Source organism: Erpetoichthys calabaricus, chromosome 7, assembly GCF_900747795.2.
Source record: "Erpetoichthys calabaricus chromosome 7, fErpCal1.3, whole genome shotgun sequence".
In the NCBI taxonomy this organism is placed as follows: domain Eukaryota; kingdom Metazoa; phylum Chordata; class Cladistia; order Polypteriformes; family Polypteridae; genus Erpetoichthys; species Erpetoichthys calabaricus.
In genome coordinates this window covers 127,409,619-127,424,140 of record NC_041400.2, presented here as the reverse complement: position 1 = coordinate 127,424,140, position 14,522 = coordinate 127,409,619, and the positions used below count along the sequence as shown (strand labels likewise).

Genomic DNA, 14,522 nt, shown 5'->3' with positions numbered 1-14,522 from the left:
ACTGAGTTTTTTTGTTAGCATGACTTTTTATTAAGCTATGTATTTTAAACTGTTTCGGATAACAAAAGGTGCCCATCATTTGTGAACATCCTTCATGTAGTGCAAAAAAAATGGCGTTCTTTTGCAGATGGCATACAAGAATTCCCATGAAAGTTGGAAATAATTTTTCATTGGAGTAATTTAAAATATTTTAGCACAACTGTTGCCTAAATAGCTCTGGAGACAAGACCTCTCTTTAAAATAGATGCGTTTTTTTAAAAAACAGCCTAGATTATGCATGGAAATTACTAAACAACATTTAACAGATTTGCTTTTTCAGAATGGGGGCAAATTTTTCAAAATGGGGATAAATTGGCTTGCTGATGAGGGAAGCACCTGGCCCCACTGGTAAACTGAAGAGCCACCGTGAGTCTCCAAGATTGGACTTTGTAATACTGTATTTGTCAGGTTTCCTGAAATTATGCATGTTTTTCATGACACTGGTTGGCAATGACAGTGAGACCTGGAAGGGCGTGATTGGGAGGAATGGCCCCCCTGATCTGAACCCGAGCGGTGTTTTGTTATTGGACTTCTGTGCTCGTCACGGATTGTCCATAACGAACACCATGTTCAAGCATAGGGGTGTTCATATGTGCACTTGGCACCAGGACACCCTAGGCCTCAGTTCGATGATCGACTTTGTGGTCGTGTCGTCGGACTTGCGGCCACATGTCTTGGACACTCGGGTGAAGAGAGGGGCGGAGCTGTCAACTGATCACCACCTGGTGGTGAGTTGGCTTCGATGGTGGGGGAGGATGCCGGTCAGGCGTGGTAGGCCCAAACGTGTTGTGAGGGTCTGCTGGGAATGTCTGGCAGAGCCCCCTGTCAGAAGTAGCTTCAACTCCCACTCCGGCAGAACTTCGACCACATCCCGAGGGAGGTGGGGGACATTGAGTCCGAATGGGCCATGTTCCGTGCCTCTATTGTTGAGGCAGCTGACCGGAGCTGTGGCCGTAAGGTGGTCGGTGCCTGTCGTGGCGGCAATCTCCGAACCCGCTGGTGGACACCGGCGGTGAAGGATGCCGTCAAGCTGAAGAAGGAGTCCTACAGGACCCTTTTGTCCTGTGGGGACCCCGGAGGCAGCTGATAGGTACCGGCAGGCCAAGCGGAATGCGGCTTTGGTGGTTGCTGAGGCAAAAACTCGGGCGTGGGAGGAGTTTGGGGAGGCCATGGAGAATGACTTTCGGATGGCTTCGAGGAGATTCTGGTCCACCATCCGGCGTCTCAGGAAGGGGAAGCAGTGCAGTGTCAACACTGTATATGGTGGGGATGGTGCGCTGCTGACCTCGACTCGGGACGTTGTGGGTCGGTGGGGGGAATACTTTGAAGACCTCCTCAATCCCATTAACATGCCTTCCAATGAGGAAGCAGAGCCTGGGGACTCAGAGGTGGGCTCCCCCATCTCTGGGACTGAGGTCACCGAGGTGGTCAAAAAACTCCTTGGTGGCAGGGCCCCGGGGGTGGATGAGATACGCCCGGAGTTCCTCAAGGCTCTGGATGTTGTAGGACTGTCTTGGCTGACACGCCTCTGCAACATCGCATGGACATCAGGGACAGTGCCTCTGGATTGGCAGACTGGGGTGGTGGTCCCCCCTCTTTAAGAAGGGGGACCGGAGGGTGTGTTCCAACTACAGAGGGATCACACTCCTCAGCCTCCCTGGAAAAGTCTATTCAGGGGTCCTGGAGAGGAGGGTCCGTCGGATAGTCGAGCCTCGGATTCAGGAGGAACAGTGTGGTTTTCGTCCAGGTCGCGGAACAGTGGACCAGCTCTATACCCTTAGCAGGGTCCTGGAGGGTGCATGGGAGTTTGCCCAACCAGTCTACATGTGTTTTGTGGACTTAGAAAAGGCATTCGACCGTGTCCCTCGGGGAATCCTGTGGGTGGTACTCCGAGAGTATGGGGTACCGGCCCCCCTGATAAGGGCTGTTCAGTCCCTGTACGATCAGTGCCAGAGCTTGGTCCGCATTGCCGGCAGTAAGTTGAACCCGTTTCCAGTGAGAGTTGGACTCCGCCAGGGCTGCCCTTTGTCACCGATTCTGTTCATAACTTTTATGGACAGAATTTCTAGGCGCAGCCAGGGTGTTGAGGGGGTCCGGTTTGGTGGGCTCAGGATTGGGTCACTGCTTTTTGCAGATGATGTTGTCCTGTTTGCTTCATCAGGCCGTGATCTTCAGCTCTCTCTGGATCGGTTCGCAGCCGAGTGTGAAGCAGCTGGGATGAGAATCAGCACCTCCAAATCCGAGACCATGGTCCTCAACCGGAAAAGGGTGGAGTGCCCTCTCAGGGTTGGTAGCGAGATCCTGCCCCAAGTGGAGGAGTTCAAGTATCTCGGGGTCTTGTTTACGAGTGAGGGAAGAATGGAGCGTGAGATCGACAGGCGGATCGGTGCGGCATCCGCAGTAATGCGGGCGTTGCATCGGTCTGTCATGGTGAAAAAGGAGCTGAGCCGCAAGGCGAAGCTCTCAATTTACCAGTCGATCTATGTTCCTACCCTCACCTATGGTCATGAGCTATGGGTAGTGACCGAAAGAACGAGATCGCGAATACAAGCGGCTGAAATGAGTTTCCTCCGCAGGGTGTCTGGGCTTTCCCTTAAAGATAGGGTGAGAAGCTCAGTCATCCGGGAGGGGCTCAGAGTAGAGCCGCTGCTCCTCCGCATCGAGAGGAGTCAGATGAGGTGGCTCGGGCATCTGATCAGGATGCCTCCTGGACGCCTCCCTGGTGAGGTGTTCCAGGCATGTCCAACCGGGAGGAGGCCCCGGGGAAGACCCAGGACACGCTGGAGGGACTATGTCTCTCGACTGGCCTGGGAACGCCTTGGGATTCTCCCGGAAGAGCTAGAAGAAGTGGCCGGGGAGAGGGAAGTCTGGGCATCTCTGCTCAAGCTGCTGCCCCCGCGACCCGACCTCGGATAAGCGGGAGACAATGGATGGATGGATGGATGGATGGTTGAAATAACAGACTGTCCCCTTAACGGGGTAGTTTTCAGGATTTATGACATTTCGTGAACTCGTTTACTAAACTGCCTAATCAAATTGAAGGTCGCGGTGAAAGAGATTTCCTCACAGTTTTAACTAATATAATAATGTAAAAAACATTTTATACAAAAAGTAATAAATACAGTTTGTAACTCTAACTTACTCATAAAACCCAACAATAAACAGAAAATGTACGACTCCCGGGGGGTATTTTTCGTACGTGGATTACTCGCTTAGCCGGATGTAATTGTTGACGATTTGGCCTGATCCTGGATCTGTCGGTTTTTTGAAACTCTTGCTGGAAGTGTTGTCATAGCAACACATCCAAATCCGCAAACCTGCTCGGAGCAGGTTTGTTCTGCGTAAACAAAGATTAGTTTACACACGTGATCAGTGACGGTGCGTGGAAGTCATCCAGTCAGGGCTTTGCCGTTCATGAATGAGCGACCAATTGATATTGGTGTGCAAATTATACGAAGAGAATTTCATATAAAGAGGGTTTTGTGCGATCGGCAAGATCCTTTATTGCCCCCCGAGGAAATTCTGTACGAAAGATACCGCTTTAGCCGAGGGGGAATATTGTACCTCAAAGATTTATTAGCTCCGTATATTCGAAGTCAAACTCGGCGAAGTCGGGCTCTCACAACCACACAGACAGTAGGCATTGCTTTGAGGTTTCTTGCAAGCGGCACTTTTTTATATACCGTAGGCGATGCGGAACAGCTATCGAAAAGTGCAGTTTGCCAGGCAATTCGTAAAGTCTGTTTGGCTCTGAAACATTTCCTTCAGGTTTTCATTGTGTTTCCTGGACACCTGCGTGTGCAGACAATAAAAGAGGCGTTTCATGCCATTGCAGGTAGGTAATACACAGGCTAAAACACCCACAGTTCCACGAAGAATCCCACAATCAGCCTAACATTCTCATTACCAGGATTTCCAAATGTGATTGGGGCACATGGAACTGATCAGAGTGGAGTTTGATCAAACATTATTTGGAAAGTGTACCTCTCCTCCTGATGAATAATCAGACACAGTGTCTTCATCAAATATTTGACCTTCGTTAATATCTCGTTGGTCAGACACAGGTTCAAGGGATATGACATTCCCTGCAACTGACCCAACAAAAAAGAGGGCTATATGGAACATACCTATAGCACACATGGAGGACAAATATGCAATGACCATCCTTTACCTGAAATGAAGTGACCACTACTTCCTGCCACTGGTTCTGAGGAGGAGCTTCCCCCTGGAATGCCCTCAGAAACAGGGCGATGGGCATTTTGCTGGAGAGCCAACTCTTCTGCAGGGGGTTAGGTCTGGACCGCGTGGACCTCCACCTGTTTTTTGCTTGTCTGCCTCCTTATTAGCTTTAAAATTAATGTTTTTTATATTATATATGATTCTTTATGTCAACAATTCTTTAAATAGTTATATACCAATATTTACCAGTTTGAAGTATATTCTTGTACTTCACTTTAACCTGTTCCCATGTTCTCCTTGTGCTCACGTTTGATCTGGAATTATGACATATTAAATAATAATTAATCTGACACATAGGAAATGAAACGCTGCATTCACTAAGTACAATGTACACTACTTAGCGTTTAATTTTTTCGGCCACTTTTTGCCAGCCGTCTTTTCTGGTCTGGGCTGCTTTTGCAGTGTTACCGCTTGTGTATATTAAATCTTGAAATTCTTCGTGTCCTTCGAATAAAAGGTCTTGCGCCGCGTGTGTGAAAAAAAAAATGCGCCGTTCTTTCGTCATTTTGTTACAGCCTATCAAAGACTTGCTGATCATGTTTTCTAGACTCAATATATATGGGCTTTTCAATCAGCGCGGGTGCGCGCATTCATCTCGTATGATTAGATCCAGCTCGACTAATCTAATACACAGCTGCGTTTGAAAAACCGACTTATCTGGATGAGTTTCACTGGCATTAACTCATTCAAGATGAGGCACCTGATCTCGGATGGTTTAAGCGATGTACGAAAAATACCCACCCGGTCTGAGTCATGCTGCATTTTCATAGGTTTACATTTCAAGTTGGTACTTTCCCAGAAAATTAACTTATTAAAGAATATTGCAGATTAACAAAAAAGTTTGCCTAATGATCCGTTTGGATAATAAATAAATATTAATAACATTTACAATGTATGTATTTTATGTTGTCATTTATTAACGAAAAATAAATGCGGTACAAACCCAAACCGATGACGACGGAATTGACATCAACTTTACCTCATACTGCTGACGCCAAGATCCGGAAGAGCGCTTGTGCTGTAAGCACTGAGGAGTCTAAAGTAGGCGTGCGAGCGTGGAGCGGATTAAACGGGCTTGGGGATGGATGGACATAGTTTCTGCAATCAGTTTTAAGTATCAGAAACGTCCATCTATAACTGTCACTTTCTTCAAATATATGACATTTTACAAGTGAGAACATTGCATATTTAAGTTTTTTTTCTGATTGATAGTTAAAATCTCGAGTCGCATTATTGGAATAAACAAGTTCCAGAAATGATCAGATGTTAGTTAGAATACATTTTATGTTACAATCAAACACCTGTATTTTCTGTTATTTAAGTAATGTCATCGGGACGTGAGTCTGGTAGCGACAGTGATTCTGGTTCAGGTAAGCTTTAAAAGATGTATACTAGTTCTGCTTCCTTCCTTATATCCAGTGATTAATGTGATAAAAATAATGAAAGCGCCATTGCATAAATTTTCACCAAGATCGTGTAATGAAATATGATTTGAGAATACAATAATAAAAAAATAAAAAAAGTTCGATCCTGGAATCGAACTTGTCAGCAGAGACTGAGCAATCCACAATATTATGTACTGTAGCCTGGATGTTTCACATCATCGTTTACCTGTATGTAAAGTAAGAAGCGTGCCAGTCAAATACTCTTAAAATACAACGTTAAATCACTTTTATTTTTTGAATCTAAAGTTGTAGGATCCTTTCTACTGAAACATGTTTAACTGTGTATTGTGCTCAGTTTATTAATTTTTACTCTTCGTTATACATAAGTCATTTTTAAAGATTAAAAAATCGCACTGTTTTAGAGTCACAGTGTTCACAGCCTACATCAGCAGCATCTAGTCCAGAAATCAACACTAGTCTTGGGTACTAATACATAGTAGGGCACTTGCTCACAAACTTGCAGGGTCTCCTGGAAATTGCCAGTAACTTTTTGAATACACCATAGGAAAAGCCACATAGTCATGGAGACACTGTACAGGACTTAGAAAAATGAATGCTGGGTCACCATATTAGCGGTGGCCATAATTTAATGCTTACAGGAACAGTGTAGATGAGAGGTCTGCCATGGTGTTGCAGTGATTAGTGCTGGTGTTCTATAAGGCATGGAGTTTGGGAAACTAATGCGTAATGCTTTGTTAGGGCTATATAAATTGTAAGTGTTGCTCCATCCATAGTTGGTTCCTACCTTGAACCTAATTGCTGGTATTGGCTCCACAAGTATGGGTCCCTATTAGACAAGGGGGTTTAGACAATCAGTGGATAGATACGTGGTCTTGTGTATGATCCATATTAAGTATTTTTTTTAACTACCAATGCATTATGCAATCAGGTAATACATTGCTTCTGCCTGATGTACTTGTTAAGTTTATTTTTATTAGTTTATTTACTTATTGATTGATTGATAGATTGATTGGTTTTGTTTTTCCTTTATTTGTTTGGTTCACTGTATTTTTGTTTTTTATGTTTCTGCTGCTGTATATATTTGAATTTTCCCATGGGATTAATAATGCTTTATCTAACCTAATGTTTGTAAATATGTATTTTGCTGTCCCTTTATAAATGTGAACTAGGTTGTCTAAAACATAAATTTGTTTTTTTTTTTCCATTGCTGTGCCAATGTAAAGTTAAAATACCAACATGAATTAAAATTATAAATTTTCATACTTAAATTTCTTGCAATTATTATACCATTTTGGCTCTCATTTATAAGAAACAGTGATATATTTGGTAATGATATGTATTTGTTTTATTATCATACAGAAGAGCATTGGTGTGAAGGAGAAAAATGCATTGCTCCCTACTCTGACCAGGGTACTCTCTGTGAAGCAGAAATTAAGCAGTTGTTTCCTAAAGAAGGCACTGCCCTTGTAAAGTTTCCTTGTTTACGAGAAAGAAATGTGTCTATCAAACAACTGTCCAAAATCAAAGACTACCAGGGTGAGAGAAGGTTTTTACTTGACGTTGAAAACGAGGAGAAACCGTTTTTCCATGATAAAAATCTACCAAGCCCTGCAGTCCCTTATAAGTTATCTGAAAATGGTCCAAGTATTCCATATACCATCAACAGATACCTCAGAGACTATCAACGTGAAGGAGTCATGTTTATTTACAACCATTATATTCAAGGAAAAGGCTGCATACTTGGTGATGATATGGGACTTGGCAAAACAATACAGGTAAGCTAATGTTAGAATTCTGGTAATTGCTTAAAGGCCTGTTCTTTAAGTAAGGTGAGTATCTGTCTTAACTCTTGAAATCTAACATCGCTTTCCCCAAAATAGTGCAGGTTTTTAATGTTAAGATATCTAAGTCTAATCGTATTGCTTTGAAATCAGTCAGAATGCTGTCATGCCAAACTTATGTCCTTTTCTATAATGGATTTTACACCTTCTGTAAATTCCGGCCATAATGGTATAGTATGGTATGGTTATGATAGCTTAAAATGACAAATGAAGTCATAACGTGGCATATCATAAAATTCATTTTTTGTAAATGGGATTTTTTTGACATACAAGTATCATATCATTTGCTACAGATCCTGAGGATCTTTTTTTAATCAGATAAATTTGTTATCATTAAGCGGGTCTCAGTTGCATGTAGAAGAGTTGATTGTACTGTAGTTCTGTATACGGTATCCTGTTTTAGTTATGATTTAGCAGAGTGTTAGTGTTGTTAAGAAGGAATCACTTTTGGAAGATAAAATGAGTATAGTTTCTTTCTAATGGGGTATAGCTTTGAATTGTTTGTGCTCAAGATTGGAGGGGCTTAGATAAAGGTGTGTTAACATACACATGAATACCCCAGACCAGCTGGCTTCCAAAACTTCTGCTTTTGTAGAGGTGATTACACTTGCTAACGATCAGTTAATCTAGTACAGTGCTTCCCAAACTTGGTCCTGGGGACCCACTATGGCTGCAGGTTTTTGTTTCAACCAGATTCATAATCATTGGCCACACCTGATAATCATTTAATTAGGTGGTATTATTTTTCTCTTCTACTACATTCTGAAAAGCACAGCAGCATGATTTTTACATTTATAAGACATTTAGAAATATGTGTGCTTTTGCTGTAGATTTAAATGCTTAACTGTCTTTTGTTGATTTCTTTATATTTTGCCCTTTCTCTGTGCAGTTTTCCCTCTTTGTTGTATTTTATTAATGACAAAAATGAGCAGAGCAGACACATTGGCACGGAATATTGAAAGGCTGCAACTACTTTAGTGTCAGACCCACTAATTAGTAAATGTTGGATTAATTAAAAAATTAGAACACATGGAAAAGAAGAATGAAAATCAAGATGAAAATATTGTTAAAAAAAATACATTATTCCCATATATCTGCTTGGTACATTTTTTTTTTTTTTTTTTTACCAAACTTACTTTTCAAATTTCGATATTGTCCCCTTAACACAGAACTTGAGAAATAACAGTTCACTTAATTAGCCTAGGAGTCCAATTAAAAACAGAAGCTGGTTGGCACAAAAACCTGCAGCCACAGTGGGTTCCCAGGACCAAATTTGGGAAGCGCTTTATCTAGTACATTCAATCAGTAGCATCTGACTGCTACTTACTCTGCTAATTCCTATGGAAGCAGTAAGGGTGTACTTAATTTTTCACACACTGCTTTTGCATTTTCGTGCAAGACCTGCTAAGGACCAGGGGCCTCATGTATAACGCCGTGCGTAGAACTCACACTATAACATAGCGTAAGCACAAAAGCGGGATTGTGCGTACGCACAGAAAAATCCAGATGCAGGAATCTGTACGTATGCAAAATTTCACGTTCTTCCATTACATAAATCCCGATCAGCGTGAAAAGTAACGCACGTGCACCCGCCTTCTGTCCCGCCCCAACTCCTCCCAGAATTACGCCTCTTTGAATATGCAAATCAATATAAATAGCCTTCTGAGAAAAGACAATGGGAAAAGCACAGGGGAAAATATAAGAATTTCAGCGAATACCAAGTGGAGGCAAAGGAAAAACCTACTATTTGTTTGTTTAAACAGTGGTATAATCAACAAAAGAAAGTTGATCGAGTGACAGAGTGTCGGAGAAACTCGAAAGATCCAAGTTCACAAAGTCACACAGTGCCCCGAAATAAAAAAGAAATCACATATCAAAGTCACCGTGAAAAGGCGACTCGTAATCTCGAAATTTCCACTTTAATCACGTAGTTTATTTTGCCATTAAAGTAGAACATCATAAACTTCATCTTAAAACCGTTTATTTTACTAGTTTCTCAAGTAGCACGTTAAATGCTTTGTTCTGTATTTGATCTTCTATGTGCTCTATGTGTGTGAATCACTACGTGCTTCCGTTCTTTCTCTTTCTCCGACAGGACACAGAATCCATTACATTCGAGATATTACAGCTCTCTGAATAATTAAAATACTGAGATGTATACGTGATATCATTTTCATTATGATAGCAATGAAAACATGTTATTAAACATGGGAACACGGTGGCGCAGTGATTGTTCATATCTCACGCAAGAGGCTTGCTGCGCCATGTGCGACCTTCGATGAAATAATTTATTACAGAAGTACTTTCTCTTTCAAACGTACTTTTCTTTCTCCAAATACCCAAGCGCCACACAATCAGCTCTGTAATAGACGTTAAGCCATCTGTAAGCTTAGAACGCCGATTCTTCAAAACTTTTAAGGAACATTAAAATATCTTCGTAGTACATGTTTAATTATTCTATCCGTCTATCCTTCCAGTGTCGCGTCAGCACCAGCAATAACACAGCGCAATGCAGGAGCTATCCGTGAACCAGCTATACGCTGCGGCACCGTGTCCTCACCTGTTTAATTATTAACAATGCAGATTATTTAAATGAAGTTAAAGTTTTATCTGTATACTATAAGCAACATATTTTGCTGCATTTCATCTTAAAAATGATATTGTCATCATAAGTGCTTTATAAAGTAGTGCAGGTTGTGCAATATTATATCTGTAGTGTAAGTTTACAGTGAGGTAATTGTACTTATAAGTACAAACAGTTCTACAAGGAGCACTTGATGGACTGATTTAATGCGTTTATAGTTCTTGGGATGAAACTGTTTCTGAAACGCAAGGTCCGTACAGGAAAGGCTTTGACGCTTTTTGCCGTGGTTGAGGTAGTGTGTACTTGAAACTGTATACCGATAATTCTCTTTCCGATCAGCTGCTGCTGTGATTCACACTCAGATACAGTGATATAAATACTCCGAGTGGTGCAGTGAGAGTAATATGGAAAAAGATGATCCGCAGTGGCAACCCTTAACGGGAGCAGCAAAAAGAAGAACAAGATGCAGTGAGCGTAACAACGCTAAAGCAGTTATGGTATTTGGAATACTGTGGCTATTCCCTGGACCATTATATTGCTACAGGTTAATTACAATCAGATGCATTACACTAATAAACAATATGCAGTTAGTTTCAGTGTATTTATAAAGCCGCGTCAGGAATGTGGAGCTAAGAAAGAAAGGGTGATCACACAGGAACAGTAGCATTGCTTTGACGCTGGGTGCCGCCAGTCTGCAAAACCGAGCGGAGAAATTGCGTATGCCAAGGTATGAGTTACCGTGGAAATGTGCGTGGCTTTGCGCCAAGTTTAGGTTTTATACATCGCGATTTGAGCGTGGAAACATTCGTACGCAACATTTCTGTGCGTACGCACCGTTTATACATGAGGCCCCAGATGATTTTTTTTTTTATTATGCCCTGATAACGTAAAACCTTAGAATTGAAAGAGTGTGTATTTCCTTTTTCACATGACTATATGATTCATAAATAAATAAATCTAGAACATAAATATTAACTTTAAAGCTGTGAACAAGCAACAACCACTGCTTATGAAATATATTGCTAGCATAAATTATATGTATTTTATGAACTTGACTGGTTTTAGGTTTTGGGTTTCATATAATGGATGATAATCTCTACATACTGTAGATATTCAGATGGTGGCTCTGTCATTAGTGCTGCTCATATCTGAAATGTTCATAGTCAATCGTTAAGCCTAGTGTTTGTTTGTGTGGAGTCTGCACATTCTCTGCTTGTCTGTGTTTCAAAAGCTTGCATATTGTAATCTTCTTAGTTAGCCAATAAAAGGTGTCATTTTGTTTGACTTCTCACTACATTCATAATGGCTAACAAGGTACAACACCCTAGTACTTCCCACATCAGAAAGACACATATGGTAGGTTAATTATTATTTCTGTATTGGCCCAGTATGAGTGAGTATAAGTGTTTTTTCAGTTATGCTCGGAGATGGTTGGAATCTCTTCTAAGGTAGTTTTCTCCTCTTTGCCTGATGTTGTCGCACAAGGCTTTGAATTTCTGCAAGTCAGTAGTGGAGTATGCAGGTTGAGTACATATATACAGGTTTAAACTATATTTGTATGTGTGTATGTTATGAATTGTCTCTGTGTTTAGACATATGACCATGATAAACTGCATGATTCTTTGGGCAACAGGTCTAACTCTAAAGCAATAATACTTTATACACCTTTAAATGTTGACTTAACGAAATTGCAGAATTTTGTTCATAGGAATTTATGAGCTATGGGGGTTGATCATTCTCTTCCATTACATTCTTAAATAAGACTGAGAAAGGATTTGGTAAATTTAAAAAATGACCAATTGCTGAAGTTGTGATATACAATGTTTTAATCATTCTTGTAAGGTCGGTCAGTTATTACAAGTATATTGCAAGTTGCTTTCATTTTCTTTTAGGGCTATGCGGCCCAATTTCAGTTTCACAGTTTGAAAATTATTTTGATAAAAATGCAAATGTAGAATTTTGATGCTGTGTAAGTCTGAGATTTGTCTCAATTTGTGAAATATAATGTGTTGAAAGGAAGACTTTGCATCTTGCTTTTCTTCGGTCTGTAGTCCTTATTTTTCATTTTTCCTTTATGAAGTTTACTATAAGCTTTACTTTTACATCAGCTCAGTGAGAAATTTCTTTCAAGGCATAGATCTGTTCACTTTTAGATGATGCACAAAACTTGGAACAAATTGTATCTTAAATTCAAATGTTTTTCATTAGGAACATTTATTTTCCAGTAAAAATCCATTTTAATTGTTCAGACTCCTTTTGAATATACTCAAAAAGTATTTTTTGCATTGACAAAAAGTCCCCTGTTTAATCAAGACCTCATTTTAATTATTAACTTTGTTTTAAATATAGGTCAAGCATTGCACATTATACACATGCTGGGCAGTTAACAGCAGGCAGTCTTTTAGAGACAGTCCAAAGAATCACTGTATTTAATGCAGTTAAAATTATGGTGCTAGGATTTATAACAGAGTAGGTTGCCAATCTACTCATAATCTAGGATTCCATTTTCATGTAGACATGTGCTGTATAACTCCATGAAAATGAAAGTATTTATTTATATTTGAGGGAATCTTTCTTTTGAATCAGAGCTCATTTTTGATGGCCAAGCTTCCACTAAAATCCATTAGCACAGCCTTAAAATTATATATACACAGTTTGTTTAAATAATATTTTCTGGAAATGTAAAACATTGTTTTAGCTTTTGTAATCAATCAGCCTAATGTCATCTCCACAATAAGAGAGGCTCATGTAGATGTGTTACGTAGGCGTAGGTCAATCTGTAATAGTTGTGTATTGTGTGTGGAACCTATTACTAAACTATTGAGCAGGTTGCAAATCTATTAAAATAATGCAGCAATTTATTCACTTTTTAATGTGATTTATATATTTTTGTGTTTATGTAATTTTATGTTAACTATCACCTTTTATATTTTTTTCAGCCTTGCAAGCAGGTCCTCCAGCTTGCAGGGAAAACTTGGGGGTTGATGGCAGGATTGGCACTTCACACTGTTCCATTCCATTCAAACTAGTGGGGTGCTGAGGTGTCACCCATTGTACAGCTGCGCTTGGGTCCTTATTTGGGATCCTGAGGTGGTTCATCTTGTGGTGGGTGAAGCAACGAGCTGTATCATTGCATGCTCCCAACCTATCTCTTTCGCTCCCCTGTGCTTACTGTATATGGTATAGAGTGCCTTAGACACTTGTAAAAGGCTGAAATAAATCCTTATATCTTTGAACTTGTGTAAATACACATATCTATCATTATTTTTCCTACATATTTTTGTAGTGTAAATGGTATTTTTGAAATAAAAGGGGTTTTTTTTGTTGTTGCATTTGTGGCAAACATTAATTTGCTGTGGAAACTTTCATTGTTTGGTAAAGCTTTATCTATAAAGTTAAAAAAACAATGTGTTTACCCAGGAGCTTACAATGGCAGCCCACAGAGCACCAAAGGAAATGGTAAAAAAAAAAATTCTTACTGGGTCCATTGATTTCAAAGCACAAAATGCTTCTGAGCATTGATTTGTGTGTTGAGATAGTACACGTTAGAAAAATGTGTATCCGTATCATTTTTCCCCAAAAAATAATTTATTTATATGAGGTCCTTCTAGAATGGGCAATATAGTAGTTGATCCAGTATACCAGATGAAATTCTTCTTCAAATTAAAGATTAAAAAGAAAAAAAAAATTTTTCCTGGTATGTTATAAATTAATGTAAGATTGGCAAACACATTTGGCAGAGCATTAAGAAGCATTTTGGTTGATAATAGGTCTACCTGTGTGTACAGTTAATTAGTAGCAGTACATTTTTCATTTTTTTAAAAATGCATTTCAGTTTGAAAAGTATAAACAAACGTATTTTGACAGTATCTGCTAAAACTGTCAGAATTTTTAATCATAGTAGGATTTGGATTTTTGACCATTCCACCCACTCCTAAGATCTTACATTTTTAAAGGAATGTGGCTGCCCACTTCATTCTTTTTAACATTTGTGATAGCATTTCACCTGTAGTTTAGGATTCTTCAACTGCAGTCCTCAAGCCAAGTCTGGCCCATATATAATTTTATCTGGTCCTTTGACTGATTTTGAACATTAAGCATTTAAATCCCTTTATCACAGCAAAAAGGTCTCTCCTGGCCAAAACTGCACCCAGCGTAGATTCCTCTAATATGAAATGACGTTTCCTTTTCATTTTGATCCCTTGCTGCCAAGTCTTGCTTGAATACTGTGTGTGCTTTGGAGCTTGACAGGCTGTGAAGATTCCACCACTATTCCATCTCTTTGTTGGTTATCATCTTTCTACAAAATTAGCCAAAATGCCTTTGCCTACCTTCAGTAAGAGAGAAGATGATAGTGAGAATAGACTGCTTAATAATGATTGGACTGAGAAATATTTATTAATAAAAGTTGGA

At 40.0% G+C, this 14,522-nt stretch overlaps 1 protein-coding gene across 3 annotated transcripts in view; it reads left to right on the top strand.

The window, feature by feature from the left end:
• Positions 1-5,292: 5,292 nt before the first annotated feature.
• ercc6l2 (excision repair cross-complementation group 6-like 2) overlaps positions 5,293-14,522 on the top strand; it is a 99,011-nt gene continuing 89,781 nt past the window's right edge. For 2 of the 3 annotated variants that reach the window (XM_051929657.1, XM_051929655.1), the window contains exons 1-3: positions 5,293-5,449; positions 5,601-5,648; positions 7,044-7,459. In XM_051929657.1, coding sequence (XP_051785617.1) covers positions 5,603-5,648; positions 7,044-7,459 — 462 coding nt within the window. In that variant the 5' untranslated portion in view covers positions 5,293-5,449; positions 5,601-5,602. The remainder of the gene's footprint in view (positions 5,450-5,600; positions 5,649-7,043; positions 7,460-14,522) is intronic. The other variant, XM_028805339.2, reaches the window with a different exon arrangement.